The sequence below is a fragment of the Humulus lupulus genome, chromosome X, assembly GCF_963169125.1.
Source record: "Humulus lupulus chromosome X, drHumLupu1.1, whole genome shotgun sequence".
Classification (NCBI taxonomy): domain Eukaryota; kingdom Viridiplantae; phylum Streptophyta; class Magnoliopsida; order Rosales; family Cannabaceae; genus Humulus; species Humulus lupulus.
Window position 1 is genome coordinate 213115606 of NC_084802.1, and position 16640 is coordinate 213132245.

General features: G+C 28.6%; 2 protein-coding genes across 2 annotated transcripts; one reads left to right on the forward strand and one right to left on the reverse strand.

Moving 5' to 3' along the window:
• Positions 1–1042: 1042 nt before the first annotated feature.
• LOC133804322 (cytokinin riboside 5'-monophosphate phosphoribohydrolase LOG1-like) lies at positions 1043–3200 on the forward strand. The gene is made up of 7 exons (XM_062242488.1): positions 1043–1264; positions 1380–1477; positions 1584–1614; positions 1775–1874; positions 1994–2064; positions 2397–2540; positions 2879–3200. The coding sequence occupies exons 1-7, from the start codon at positions 1127–1129 to the stop codon at positions 2975–2977; spliced, it is 681 nt and encodes a 226-aa protein (XP_062098472.1). The 5' UTR covers positions 1043–1126; the 3' UTR covers positions 2978–3200.
• A 5269-nt stretch (positions 3201–8469) lies between these two features.
• On the reverse strand, positions 8470–9306 carry LOC133806732 (uncharacterized). Its single transcript, XM_062244823.1, has one exon. The coding sequence runs from the start codon at positions 9304–9306 to the stop codon at positions 8470–8472; it is 837 nt and encodes a 278-aa protein (XP_062100807.1).
• Between the last annotated feature and the right edge of the window lie 7334 nt (positions 9307–16640).

The following is a 16640-nucleotide window of genomic DNA, read 5'->3' on the forward strand; positions in this document are numbered from 1 at the left end:
CTAAAAATATAAATTTTGAAGAAAACATAAAAAACTATTATAAAAGTACTATGTGATGATTTTTAAAATTAAAAAAAAAATTGATGGTGGCCTCCAATCAACATTTTTGTACTAATCCAATCAAATCCAATTAAATGCTGGATTTTGAAAATTACCATCCAATCAAATCCAATTTTGAGTTGGAGTCTGATTTTTTATTTTTTTTCAAAATTGAGTTGGAACTTGATTTTTAATATTAACTTAAAAATATACAAAAAAAAAAAATTACTTAAAAACTAAACAACACTATTAATTTAGGTTCAAACTACATAAAGTTATCATCCTTACAAGTTTAATCCTCAACTAAAAGCTTGAAGTAGTATTGAAAATAAGAGAGAACGAGAAGAATAGATGCGTATTTTAAGTGTTATCTCCTTTAATTAGATGTGGAATTGTATAGGGGACGACAAATAGTTAGCTAATAATAATGTATTAAAAGAAATATCAATATTTTTCTAATATATTATACATAATTGGATTGACGATCGATTTTTAATTAAATTTTGACAGTGTTATCCGCCATTCTATCTAATCCAATTAAAATTCAATATTTAACTAAAATTCAATCTAATTGTAATTAGATATCTAATTTTTTGTAATTAGATTGTATTTATTCAGTGTAATTGGATTGATTTGAATGTTATGGACTGTCATGTATTTAACTATTAAGCATCATAATTATTATTATTATTATTATCTCAAAATAAAGTGATGAATTTAGTTTTCCATGTGTTTCAAGTAAGTGTAATACTAATTAACTAGAAATAACTATTATTATACATAAATGCGGAGAAATAATTGGGATTATTTAGAAAAGTACAAGTGGATAAGAATAGAAATAAGAGGATTGGTGGAGATAACAGAATCATGTCGGCGAATTTGACAAAGTGAAATGTTCCCACGTGGCACTACAGAATTTCCTTATTAATTATATGAACCATATTATCCCTCCTTTTTCTCTATTTATATTCTTTCATTGCTTTTGCTATTTCCAACCCTCTTTATTACTTGCCTTCAAAACCACTACTAATATTAAGCACAAAAATAAATAAAATAATTTCAATTTTTTTTTTGCTTTGAAAAATATATGGATCAGCTGGAAGAGAAAACCATGGAAGAGTCAATAATAATAAGCAGATTCAAAAGGGTTTGTGTTTTCTGTGGAAGTAGTTCTGGCAAGAGAGATTGCTACCGTGATGCTGCCCTTGAGCTTGGCCAGGAGCTGGTATATATATATATATATACATATATTTAAGAAGTTTAATTATTCTTGATTTATTTGTTGTTATATATATATAAATATGTAGTTTATTTTTTTTTCTTCGATAATTAATTTGAAGGTTTCAAGGAAGATAGGCCTCGTTTATGGAGGAGGAAGTATTGGACTTATGGGCATGGTATCTCAAGAAGTCCATCGCGGTGGTGGACACGTACTTGGGTACGTACTTAATTATATATATATTATACATTTTTTATATTTATATATTTATATATATACTTATTTATATATTATTTTACTAAGTGGATTTTCTACATATTCTCAGAATCATCCCCAAGGCTCTGATGCACAAAGAGGTTTCCTTTTCTAAATATTATTATTATTATTATTATTATTGTTATTGTTATTATCTCTCTCTTTTTTTAATAAATACAGTTTTTAAATATGTATATATATATAATTATATGCAAGTTTATTTATTAATTATTTTGTTTATATGTATATATATATAAGCAGATAACAGGGGAAACGATCGGAGAGGTGAGAACAGTTGCAGACATGCACCAAAGGAAGGCCGAGATGGCCCGCCATTCTGACTGTTTCATTGCTCTCCCAGGTCTTTTCTGGCAACTTTTTGTCAATGATATACATACATATATATATATATATCTAGGTATAGGTAGGTGACACACTACTAACATTTATAGTAGTATATATACTTGTGTAAAAATTTAGGTGGCTATGGAACTTTGGAAGAGTTATTAGAAGTCATCACGTGGGCCCAGCTTGGAATCCACGACAAGCCTGTAAGTTTTAATAGAATTTGTGTCCCATCCGTCCACTTATTTAAATTTAATAAATATTTTAAATATTACAAATTAATCATGAAAGTATCACCTCAAAAATATTGAACATTTTAAAATACTAAATTGCAATACTCATAAGCATAAATATGTTAATATTTATATTTTCAAGGTAAATATCATCTTATGTTTGATTAATAATATATTATAATATTTATTAAATTTAAATAAGTGGTACGTGCTATTCTTCGTTTACATATGCATGTATATATCTTAATATTATTGCAATTATTGGTATATATATTAATTATTTTAGTTAATAAATTAATATAAAGGTGGGCTTGCTTAATGTGGAGGGCTACTACGATTACCTACTAACTTTCATAGACCAAGCTGTAGAAGACGGCTTCATATTTCCTTCACAACGGAACATAGTCGTCTCTGCTCCTAACGCTCGAGAACTTGTTCAAAAGCTAGAGGTCACTGCTACTACTACTATTTATTATTTAAATTTCAAACAATTTATTTTACAAGTGTATATAAAAAAAAAGGCATGCACTCAAAATAACTATTTGAATATAAAACTTCGGTATTCTAAATTTTTCTTAATTTTATAAAATTTTATAACATATCTTAAATAACTATAATATATACCTTACCATATAACAAAATTTAGATTACAACTGATTTATAAACCCAAAATAAAAAAAAATAACTTACTCGTGCTTAAAAAAAACATAACAATTCACTGTATATATATATATATGTATAATTTTATTAATTATGTTTATTTTTGTTTTATTATTTTGAAAAAAAGGAGTACGTTCCATCGCACGATGGAGTGGTGGCAAAGGTGAAGTGGGAGGCCGAACAAGTGGAGCTGAATGCATCTTTGCAGACGAGTATTGCTCGTTGAACAGAAACAAAAAACCACAAGAAAACAAACTAAAGTTACTGATGATGATTAGATATGATGATGATGATGATGATGAAGCAACAACTGTAAAATATCTTCTTTTTAATTATTTTCGTAATTTTAATCTTCATTTTCTGTACAAAAGTATTTATTTAATGACGGCTCTTATATATTTATATATATATATATAGTAATATAGTACTAGCTAGCTAGTCTTTCTTGATATTATGTCTTTATTTGCTATCATAAATAAGTATACGTGTATTAACTAGTTTTGGTCGATAAAACATGTACTATACTTATACTATATATTATTGATTAGTGCGACAATTTAAGTAGTAGCTTCTGTATAAAGGGATATGAATGTGTTCCCCTTTATACAAAATATCATATTATTAGATATTTTCACATAGAAGAGGATGAGTAGTGCGTGTATATATATATATATATATATATATGTATATAATGTGTTCCATTAGTACTACTCTCTTTCGAGTTTTGTCCATACATATATGTTTTTTCTTCAACCAAATAAGTGTGTTTGCCTGCCGAAAGAAACGACAAAGTGATAATCGTACGTACGTACTTAATATGGATCGACCATGTATGTAATACATATATATATATATATACCACTACACTAATCTGCCACGTAATATATAAAACTTTGTTTGTTAAATAATTGAGTGTCAGAAAATCATATATATTTATCTGGAAAAATTAAAGGGGATACAAAAGTAATTAGATTTTATTATATATAATAAAATTGGACGAAACCGAAGTAAAATATTCAACCACTGAAGAGTAGAGAGAGGGACTTTAATTTAGGTTATTTTGTTTAATATAAAAAATGAAGTGTGTATGCTACACATAATATACGTCTTTAAAATTACTTTGGTTACTACCTGGAAATCGAAGTAATAGAAATTTATTTATTACTTCGATTTCCAAATAAAAAATGGAGGAACTTCAATTTTTAGGTCTGTTGTTATAATCTTTTTATTTCCTTTGAAAATACATTGGTTATGAAAATTATAAAAATTGAAGTCACTCTAGAGTGAAATAACAAATATAAAAGGTCCCCGATTGTAGTAGTATCTAACCTATACATATATTTATATATATATATATATATATCCACCTTTAAACATAACTCAATATATCAATAATATTATATATATATAGAAAATTATTGGATATTGGTTATTTAGTTACTTTTAATATTTTTGGTATATATATATATATATATATGGATAAGTTGCAATTTTTTTTAATCACGGTGACGGTATATAATATAGTTATAGGAGACATCTCACAAATTTTCAAGAAATCTTGAATAATATATATAGGATGACAAAATTATGATTCAAATAGCTTACACATATTTATAAATATTGAAACAAACACGTGTACTTACTAAAGTTGTTTGAATCTTGATTTCAGCATTCTAAATTATTTAAAATAATTTTTTTAAAAATTTATTAAAAATCATTTGTAACTATATTATACAGTATCATATAAATTAAACCATCTCCCTACCAAAAATAGTGAGAATACATTTAAATAGTTATTAAAAACAATCACTATACTATAGTACTATAGTAAAAATAACCCTATAGCCAGCTAGTGGATTTATATATATATATATATATATATATATATTAACTATTCTAAGTAAATTATTTTTAGAATGAGTCTATTGTTTTGTGTGGACTGAAATGGAAAAGAAAACAAATTAAGGGGGTGTTCGAGAAGAGAGTTTCTTCTAGTTTCTTCGATTATATTGTGCATGGGCAGATGGTCCTCTTTCCAAATTGTCCAATTGGTCCCCTTTTACAGCTTCGATATTGGCTCATTTGTGGGGTATATATATGTAGTTGAACTTCACAACTGGAACATTTTGTCATCCTTCGCCAAATGCCGTGTGTAGTAATTAAAAGTACTGAGAATAATATTATTGTATCTATATATATATAACAAATGAAATCATTAATGTCTGAGACTTTGTTTTTATATATGTAAACTTGGTTTTTTGTTCCTCATATATATATATATACCCAAAATATGCACTCATATATTACATACCGACACATATCATTTTTTTAAATAGTGAATCTTAATTTTAATAAATATATGATTGTCTTGACTAAATTGGCACATTATTATATATAATATTTGGGTGTATATTTTAAGTACACATATCATTACTCATATATCCCATATGTTTTCTTCACCGGAAAATACAAATTTTATATCAATCGAGATCTATCTCTTTTATTTTTATTATTATTATGTGTTTCAATTAATCTCATCAAGATTTTTTCTTCCTAGTCATATCAATTGGTTATTAATTAGTTTCTGATATATGTAGTTATTAAGATATGTTTAAATACACAACTTGTATTGAATATATCTGTGCGTGATTATGATTACTGTACCTAATTATTAATGGAATTGATTATCTTCCTTTCAAATTTCAAAATTTGTTTTATGTGTGAATTTTAATCTCTTTCTAGAAATTCTAAAAAAATCTGAAGTAGTGATTTATTTTTTATGAATAAACTAAAAAGAATCTATTGTACTGATACAAGGAAGTTATCAACTTGAACCATTAACTCACACATTCTAAAGATTCTTTTTTCTTTCTTTCTAATATGTATCTTTTTAAAATGCTAAAAATATATTTTACATTTTCTTATTTTTATTATAATTTGACATATTTATACATTATTAATTATTATAATATTTTTAAAATATGAAATATTTTGATAATTATACATGTCAAACATTGACATATAGTAGAGTATAAAAAAGAATGTAAACAAGAATTTTCTTAGCAATTTTTATATTTTCTTTCTCAGTAGTTCATGGCTCGACAAATCATTAATATGGCGATATTGGCCAAATTATAGAAAATCAGAACTGCAGCACCCAACTGTTTTTCGTTTTAGTTTTTTTTTAAATTTTATTTTTTGCTTTTAAGACCATATATATATTTGTAATTTTGTAACTTTCAAGAGAGTTGTTTAGTTTTCTCCAAAAGTAAGTTGAGAGGTTTTATCTTAGAGCACACTCCAACCAATAGAACTTATTGCGACGACATTTTATGCACAACAGTACCAAAAGGTTGTTACAAAATATTGTCACTTTTTGAGCAAAGTTGTTCGATAGTCATTAATTAATGAGTTTTTTATTTATTTGAAAAGATTTTGGATAATAAAACTACAAAACGTGTTTGGTAAACATATTTCCATTTTTTATTTTTTATAATTCACATTAGATTAATTAAATTTTGAAAATATACTTTTTTAACTTTCAAAAAAAATAATAATAAATAAATTTATTTTTCTTTCTTTTCTCCGATTTCTTCAAGCAGTCATGGGTATTTCCTTTCAAGCATCCATAGTTTCAAGTAAATTTTATTAGGTTCATAGAAATTACCAAATGCATTTTTTGAATTTTTTTTTTAAAAAAAAAAATAAAAATAGTTACCAAACATATTTTTTATTATTTAAAAATCAAAAATTAAAATGTATTTCAATTTTTGTATTTAAAAAATTCAAAAACAAAAATTTTAACAAACGGAACCATAGTGTATTAAAATTTTCTTCTTTATCATTTTTATAAGGATTTCATCTAAATAATAGAAAAATCATTGTGTTTAATGATATTCTAGTACTTTAAATTGTAATCAACAAAAAAATAAAATGAAAATGAATCCCCTCCAATCAAATATGATCTTAATCCTAATTGCATTCGTGAATTATACCCAAAACTTCTATTAGTGTAATAAATATTTTCAAATAAATCATTTTAATATTTGTATATAATATCATTTTAATTAATAATATAAAATTGAAAATCTATACTAGAAATTTTACTATTTTAATTTGCAAATTACAATGAGAGAGTGTGACTAAAGAATAACCTTCTCAATAGATAACCATTATAATATTGCTTGCTACATACGTAATAGTAATAATAATAATTGCAATGTGTCTCTTTCTATGATTAGATTAGTGGAAGTGTTCAAACAACACCGGCTTTGGAGTTTGGCTTATTAGTTGGTAAGAAGTCGTTGTTAAGGTCTTTTTGAAAGTTCACTAATTGGACTTATGAGTCCTATCACAAATGTTTGATTCTAGCCAACACCACATCCTCATCACATCAATCTCTCTTCCTTTCTTCTCAATTAAGTTTTATGATTTGGCCACACTCTTGACAATTATTTTATTTTTCATCATTGTTAACTGATCTTCTTTGAATAGTATACTTTATTTGAAATAGAATTCTATTTTTTGAATCATACATATATATATTATATAAATAAGAATTCAACTTTTATTATTTTTCTCTAATTTTTAACTAAATTATATGATCTTATCTCCTACACACAAAAATATTTGTACGAGATTCTACTACCAAATAAACCATTTAATAAATGCTAAGTTATGCAAGAATCAGACGAATATTAGAATCAAGAGAAGCAGAAGCCTGTGATAAGAGGTAAGAGCCTCTGCAAGGTGAGAAGAAAGTTGTTTTGGGCACAACGTTGAAGTTTCAAATACGACATGTAGACCAATGAAAAAAAATCATTCTAAACATTTTTTTAAAATTTTTTCTTCTATAAATAGCTAAGTTGTTCATTGAAATTAATTAGGGGGATTTTCTTAATATTTGCTTTACTGTTACTCGGTTGAAATAGAAAGGGAATCATTTACTGACTTAAGCATCTGATTATTTTTGTACAGAATTATTCAAGAACACACCCTAGATTGATTTAGTCAAATGAATGTGTATAATGAAGAATAGTTGAGTTCATTGAAGATCCGATGTGAAACTTTCCTATTTTCCAAATACTTATTATCCAAAAAATTTGGCAACAATAATTGGTGCCGCGTATGTGTAGATAAATGAGAACTCGTAATTTAACATTGATAAAAAAAAAAAAAAAATCAATTAATTTTCTATAAATGATTATTGGTACCCGAAATACTAAATTTTTTTGAAAAATATGAAATGGAATCTACACTTTCCTCTTTCTTTATTAAATTAAAAATAAAAAACTAAATATACTATTAAGAAATTTGTGTTCCTTTTCTTTTATCTAATATAAATAAATAAATATATATATATTATTGTCGTTTTCCTCATATGTTGTCGTTTCCTTTATTTTGTCGTTTTTACATTCATGCTCGTTAATTTACTTTCTTTTCCCTCTATTTTTGTTTAAATCTGTTTCTTTTCTTGCATACATGCCACGATTAAGTTAATATTGGCCATTGGTTTTTTAGCCAGTATTTATTATTAATAAATACATCCATTTTCATCAAAACTAATTAAGTTTTAGTCTATTGATGGGAAAGTGGGGAAGGAATTAGAATTACAAAATTTTGGAGAAAAAAAATGTAGTCTTCAATCTATATATATGTATATTTGTTTACAAAATAAAAATAAAAATTGTGTAATACAAGTTTGAACTGAAATATTAACTATCGAGTGTAGATGTTGAGAAGAGAAACTCTTGTTTTCATCAAACACCTAAAGATACATTCAAGATTCTCATCTAACTCTTGAATAGTGGACTCTAAAGACTCCAACTCCTTCAACACTTGTTTCACTTGTACAATTTTGATGTCTTTATTGGCCTTGAGAACCATTAATGTTGCATCAATTTTCTCTAATTGAGTGGCAAATATATATACTTCTCCTTCACATGCCACCTTTCTGGATCGAAACAACTTCAAAGCTAAATAAGACCTTGGTGATGATCTTATCTTTGGTCGAGAAATGAAACCCAACAAGGACTGAAACACTTCACAAGTTGCTTCCTGAACCAAAGAAAACAAATCAGAACTACTATTATTGCTATCCTTAGTCATCATCACATTCTTCAAACACTTGGTGATCATTTTAGTCAGCACTTTCTTCTTGGATAACATGTATGAATTGACTTCATTTTCGAAGCCAGATTGATCAGAGCCTCTCTTTCTCCTCAGGGATGATTGGAGCTCTTGTAGGGTTTGCTTTATCATAGAAAAAATATCCCTTGTGGTGGCACATGAATCCAGTAGCCGAAGAGATCCATCTAGTACTTGTTCTAGGGTTTTCTTGGTCTCTAGGGCTTGTTTGGCTTGTAGCTGCAACTGAAGTAAATCATCAAAGCTCTCATGCAAATCTTTAAGGCCACTTAATCTGTTGCATATTAATGAAGATGATGATGATGATGTTGATGTTGTTGTTGTTGCCTCTGATGATGTTCTCAACCTGGATAATTGTTCCTCAACACTTGTAGTGTTTGAGATTTTGAATGATGATGAGGCTGCCATATTTTCTTTTTCTCTCTTTTTTTTGTGGAATATACAATAATTATAACTTGATAAAAATGTTAAGGAAAACTTGTTGAGACCATTGTTATTTATATGTATACAATTAAAGACAACCTAGCTTCATATGAAGTTTCTGTTGTCTGTCATCATGTGGTGATGAAAAAAATAATTATTACAACATTATTATTATTATTGTCTCCTCTTGGTTGGAGCTATATTTAATTAGAGTACTTAATTAAGAACATGGTACGCTGTCACCTATATATATTTAAGAATAGTGTCCAATAATTAAAAAATAATGTTGATTTTGAATATGCAAATATAGCACAAAAAATATCTTCAAGATATTGTTCATTAATAAATAAATATAATTATATATTAATTAATTAATAAATAAATATAGTGCTACAGCCTACAACCCATACGTACGTACACTCTTTTAAATTTAATTATCATTAATTATTAATTAATTAAGTTGGGTGATAGAACATTATGTTTCCCATTCTTAAGTTCTAATCTACACTGACCAGGCTGCTAGGAAGGATCAGCTAGCTTAATAAGTAGCTTATCGATCTCTATCTACGTAAACACGCTTATATATATATACTAATTATATATATGATTAAGAGATTATTTCCTATATTCGTAGAGTAGTGAAACATTGGATTTGAATATATGTTAATAGAAGAATATCCAATAAAATGATAAGATTTTTAGTATTAATTAAACAACACACTAGCTTCATCAACTATATAGGTATTTGATGCGTCGTATTGTTTTGTATTGTATTATATTGTATTACAATAAATTGTATCTTATAATATATTTTTATATAGTATTATATTTGATATTGACTTGTATTTATATATAAATATATAATATTTTAGTAAAAATTAATACCAATAAGTTATAAAACACAATTTATTATAACAATACGTACTACAACAAAAACCAATTTTAGGGGCGACAATATCAGGGGCGACAAGTTGGCAGTCGCCCCTAATATTTCTCCTCAATATTAGGGGCGACACATCGCTCCTAATATTCATACACATCGCCCCTAATATATATCATTTTTGGCAACACTGATAAGAATTTTTTGCCACCTATTCTAATATTAGGGGAGACATGTGTAATATTAGGGGCGACACGTGTCATTTTTTTGCCACCTATTCTAGTATTAGGGGCGACACGTGTAATATTAGGGGCGACACGTGTCGCCCCTAATACTGTTAATATAACCTACCCCAGCCGTGCCTCTTCTCCTTCCCTCATTTCTCTGAAATTTTTCAGCCGCCTCTTTCCTCTCCTCCTCTCCTTTTTCCCTCCTTCACTCACCATCATCATCCTTGCCTCCCATCCTCACCCTCACCGAAGACCCGCGGCGCGACCCACCCCCTCCGAAGACCCAGGCGCGGCTCACCCTCTCCTTCACTCACCATCATCGTCTTTGCCTCCCAACCCCACCGAACCACCATCATTCTTCTCCCAACCCCAAGACCGAAGACCTCTCCGACCTCTCAGACGCAACCCCAAGACCCAGGCCGACCCAACCCGAAGGCCCAGGCCGAACCTCCGGCTCAGACTCCCTCTCGGCTCCCTCGTGGCTCAGACTCCCTCTCGGCTCTCTCTCCAGACGGTCAGCCGCAGGTAAGCTTGTATATATTTTTTATATGTATGTATATATAATATATGTAGTTCTATATAATATATATATATATGTATATATAATATATATATATATGTATATATAATATATGTATATGTATATATATAACCGGTTCATATTATTATATATATAATATATGTATATGTATATATATATCTTGTAAAATATATAAATATGCCTCTGTTTTTTGTAATTTAATTTTGTTTAAATTTAATTTTTTGGGTTGATTTTGTGTAGAAATTGAAGGAGTATCTCTTGGAAATTTGGTCACTAGAGTATTTATAATTTTGTGGCATCAAGGTATTTATTTTTTAATTATGTTATTATTTTAACTAATATGTGAATGTGTGTACAAAGTAAGATGTGTTCAGTGATATATTTATATATGTGTATAAAATTATAGCATGTGTTAGTATTTAAATTTGATTAATAATATGTACATTGTCAATGTTCTGGGAATTTTCTGATTGTTTTTTGTAGGGTTTTAAATTTTTGGGATATGTTATAATAGAGATGTTATGCTGTCGAAATTTTGGTAGAGTTAGATGACTAAATAAATAATAATATAATAAATAAAACATTGAATACTTAGAATTAACAAAATAAATTAAAACATTAGATAAATAATTTAATTTAATATTAATAATTTTAAAATAAAGTGAAAAATTATATTTTAATATTAACAAATTTAGTAATTTAAAAATAAATTAAATAATTAGATAAATAATTTCAAAATAAATTACAAAATTATAATTTAATTTAATATTAACAAATTTAGTAATTTAAAAATAAATTAAAAGTTAGATAAATAATTTCAAAATAAATTACAAAATTTTAATTTAATTTAATATTAACAAATTTAGTAATTAAAAAATAAATTAAAAAATTAGATAAATAATTTCAAAATAAATTAAAAATTTAGATAAATGAATTAAAAAAATTATAATTTTATTTAATATTAACAAATTTAGTAATTGAAAAATAAATTAAATAATTAGATAATTAATTTCAAAATAAATTAAAAGTTAGATAAATAATTTCAAAATAAATTACAAAATTATAATTTAATTTAATATTAACAAATTTAGTAATTTAAAAATAAATTAAAAGTTAGATAAAAAAATTCAAAATAAATTACAAAATTTTAATTTAATTTAATATTAACAAATTTAGTAATTAAATAATTAGATAAATAATTTCAAAATAAATTAAAAATTTAGATAAATGAATTAAAAAATTATAATTTTATTTAATATTAACAAATTTAGTAATTTAAAAATAAATTAAATAATTAGATAAATAATTTAAAAATAAATTAAAAGTTAGATAAATAATTTCAAAATAAATTACAAAATTATAATTTAATTTAATATTAATAAATTTAGTAATTTAAAAATAAATTAAAAGTTAGATAAATAATTTCAAAATAAATTACAAAATTTTAATTTAATTTAATTTAATATTAACAAATTTAGTAATTAAAAATTAGATAAATAATTTCAAAATAAATTAAAAATTTAGATAAATGAATTAAAAAATTATAATTTTATTTAATATTAACAAATTTAGTAATTTAAAAATAAATTAAATAATTAGATAAATAATTTCAAAATAAATTACAAAATTATAATTTAATATCATAAGATTTTATAAGACATCATAAAACATCTAGTGTTAAAAAATATTTCTTTTTTTGTTGCTTTTCTTTGGTGATAAAATTTGATCACCAAAGATTGGATAGAAGTTTTTATATATTATCACTTAGTGATAATGTTTTCTTAATTATTTTCAATCACGAAAAGCCTTAGACCCGTTCGGTGAAGCTGAGTTAGTAAGAACTCTTAAATATGCTTCTCCGAATTATCCAGGACGGTATGTGTCCGCATGGATAGTTTGGATTTGTTGTGTACCTATAATTTAATCTAGTACTCATTTTATTGTTTCGTTAATAGAGATTTCAATATGTGTCTCCTTATTTGTTCTCGTAAGTGGGCCACTTAATTTTAGTATGCCCACTTATGAGAACTATAGGGAGGTGCTGCCGAAATTTTTACATATAAACGAAACAATTTTAAGAGTGTAGATTAAATTATATGTATACTACAAATCTGAATGGGATAGGTTCTTTACCCTTATAGAAGTAGAGTGAAAATGTGGATTAGGGTGCACACACACATATAGCCAATAATTTTTAATTATTGTTTATTCTTGTATCGTAGATGCCGATCAATAAGAGTTGGACGACATTAAGGAATCGTAACTGTGATGCTTATTGGAACGGTCTCCAAGCCTTCTTGAGAATGGCAAAAGAACACGTAGACTGCGACGGGAGAATTTTATGCCCCTGTGTGAGATGCCTGAATGTTAAACTACAAACTATAGATACAGTGGAGGCTCATGTCTTTGACAAGGGTTTTCAACAGAATTATCAAAAGTGGGTTTACCACGGTGAGGTGGAAGCTAGTGTCGCCAATGAGGTAGTTGAGGATAATGAAGATGTAGACGAGATGGTTGACGTCGTTGATGATTTCCTCTTACCGACAAATGCAGAGGAAGCAGATGGTGTGTCTGGCAGTCGAATGGGACAGTATTATGACGAGTTATTCGACGAGATTGAAGCTGAGTTGTATCCGGGTTGTGATTGGATATCATCCTTAAACTTTTTGGAGAAGTTGATGCATTTGAAAGTTAGGGGGAAGTGGCCAAATAACTCTTTCGATGAATTTTTGAAGTTATTAAAATTTGCATTTCCGAAAGATAATAAAATTCCCCCAACACACTACGAGGTGAAAAAAAAGCTGAGTAAGTTAGGGTTGGGATATCAATCAATCCATGTGTGTAAATATGATTGTTCCTTATTTTATAATGAGCATGCAAGCAAAGATTCATGTCATGTGTGTGGGAGTAGCCGATGGGTCAATGAAAAGAAGAAGGGGAAAAAGGTTCCACACAAGGTGATGCGTTACTTTCCGTTGACTCCTAGATTAAAGAGAATGTACAGTTCAAGACATACAGCTAATGACATGTTATGGCATCATACTGGGAGATCAATAGAAGATGGGGTGATGCGTCATCCGGTTGACGGGTCTGCATGGAAAGACTTTGACGCCACCCATCCTGATTTTGCAAAAGATCCTAGAAATGTTCGTCTAGGCTTGGCTGCTGATGGGTTTAATCCATTTGGCAACATGAGCTTATCATACAGCATGTGGCCTATGATTTTGACGAACTACAATCTCCCCCCTTGGCTATGCATGAAGGAAGAGTATTTTATGCTAACTCTGCTTATTCCTGGGCCAAAATCACCGGGTAAAGACATGGATGTATTTCTAAGACCCTTGGTGGATGAGTTAAAACAATTGTGGATTAACGGGGTCGACATAAGAGATGGCACAAGGAATGAATTGTTCAAGATGCGTGCAGCCCTTCTGTGGACAATTAACAATTTCCCTGCTCGTAGTAGCTTGTTTGGTTGGAGCGGGCAAGGGTATAAAGCATGTCCAACGTGCAATGAAGACACCACTTCCATTCGAGTGATTGGTAAGACATTGTATGTCGGTCATAGGCGATTCTTGAGGAGTAATCATAAGTATAGAAGGGACAAGGAATTTGATGGCAAAGTTGAGAAAAGAAATCCTCCACAACAGTTTACTTGTCAACAAGTTTTAGATCAAGTCAATGCTTTACCGCTTCAAGTGTCTGGTAAACATGACAGATTTGGGGGGGTGAAGCGCAAGCGAGGTGCAGGGGAAAGTAATTGGAGGAAAAAAATTATTTTCTATGAACTTGATTACTGGAGTTCAAATTAGGTAAAACACAACCCAGATGTGATGCATGTTGAGAACAATGTGTGCGACAGTCTCCTTGGGACTTTGTTAGATAATGATAAATCTAAGGACACCACTAACGCAAGACATGATTTAAAGAATATGGGGGTTAGGAAATCGTTGTGGATTTACGAGGATGCCAATAAAAGATTAATGAAACTGCATGCTCCATACGTGTTCACTTTTGAACAGAGGCGAGGTTTTTGTCAATTTTTGAATGGAGTGAAGTTGCCTGATGGTTTTTGTTCTAATCTAAAGAAAAAAGCCACAGACAATGACTCAAACATTGTTGGGTTGAAGTCCCATGATTGTCATGTGATAATGCAACGATTACTTGCAGTAGGTGTTCGCAAGTTTTTACCAGAATCTATATCCACTACCATCACTGAATTGTGTAATTTCTTCAAACAATTGTGCTCTAGGACACTGAACGTTTCTGATATGGAGAAAGCTAAGGATGACTTGATTGTTATTTTATGCAAGATGGAGTTGATTTTCCCTCCAGCATTCTTTGACATAATAATCCATCTGGTTTTGCACTTGCCTAATGAAGCAATATTGGGAGGACCTGTATTTATGAGGTGGATGTATCCTTTTGAAAGATACATGAAAAAATTAAAAAACTATGTCAGGAATAAAGCTCGTCCTGAAGGATCTATAGCAGAATGATATGTTGCAGATGAGGCTTTGACATTTTGTTCAATGTATTTCAAAGGTGTGGAAACAAAATTTAATCAGCCTGATCGTAATGAAGATGCACCGTATGTGAATCGACACCTCACAGTGTTTGAATCTCAATGTCGTCCTCTTAGTAAGGGAATTCCCGTGCCCCTTGATGAAAATACTCGGAATAAAGCTGAGTGGTTCATATTGGATAATTCTCCAGAAACTGAAGTGTATTTAGAGTAAGTACAAAATTAATATTTATTTTATCCTTTGTTCAATCTACTCCTTAATTAACAATATTGACATTGTTAATTAATTAACAGGGAACACCTAACTGAGGTGCAACAAAGAGATCTGGCTGCCAATCATAAATTGATACATAAGAAAGAGTTTCGTTCATGGTTTCATAAGAAGGTAACTTGTACTTAGCAAATTGCATACTAAAAATTACATTCTCATTCTAATATATTTCTTTATTATTAGATATATGACTTGCATCAGCTTGGGTCATTAGAGCATGCTGATGAATTACTAGCTTTAGTATCTGGGTCAGATCTATTGGCTTACTCCTACCAAGCATGTATAGTGAACGGAGTTCGATTTGTTTCATACAATCGAGATCAGAATCGAATTACACAAAATAGTGGAGTGTGTGTTGCTGGAACAGAAGATTTTAACTATTACGGGCAACTTGAAGAAATACTCTAGCTGTCTTTTAGTGGTTCTTATTCAGTGGTATTATTTCGATGTAAATGGTTCAATACAGATCCGAAAAAAAAGAAAACCATCACTGTAAATAATATTACTAGTATCAACGTCAGCGGTGAATGGTATAAAGATGAACCGTTCATACTAGCTAGTCAAGCAAAACAGGTATTCTACATCGATGATCTCGTTAGAGGACGAGATTGGAAAGTTGTCCAAGAAGTGAATCATCGGCAAGTTTGGAACTTTCCAGATGCTTCAGATATGATTGCTGATGTTGATGTTGTACATGACACCAACTCATCGAATTTTGTTTTGACTGTGGATCTCGGAGAGTTGGTTGTTCAGCAATCTGATGTACCAGCGACTCAAGTCAACACAGCACATCGACCTTCTTTAGTTGTTCAAGAAGATGATGGATTTATTAATGACAATGAAGATGATATGGCAGACAGTGTAGAAGAAGC

Coding starts and splice junctions, on each gene's coding strand:
- LOC133806732 (XM_062244823.1), bottom strand. CDS start 9,306: ATGGCAGCCTCATCATCATTCAAAATCTCAAACACTACAAGTGTTGAG.
- LOC133804322 (XM_062242488.1), top strand. CDS start 1,127: ATGGATCAGCTGGAAGAGAAAACCATGGAAGAGTCAATAATAATAAGC. Junction 1,265..1,379: donor TTGAGCTTGGCCAGGAGCTG/GTATATATATAT, acceptor ATTAATTTGAAG/GTTTCAAGGAAGATAGGCCT. Junction 1,875..1,993: donor CTGTTTCATTGCTCTCCCAG/GTCTTTTCTGGC, acceptor GTAAAAATTTAG/GTGGCTATGGAACTTTGGAA.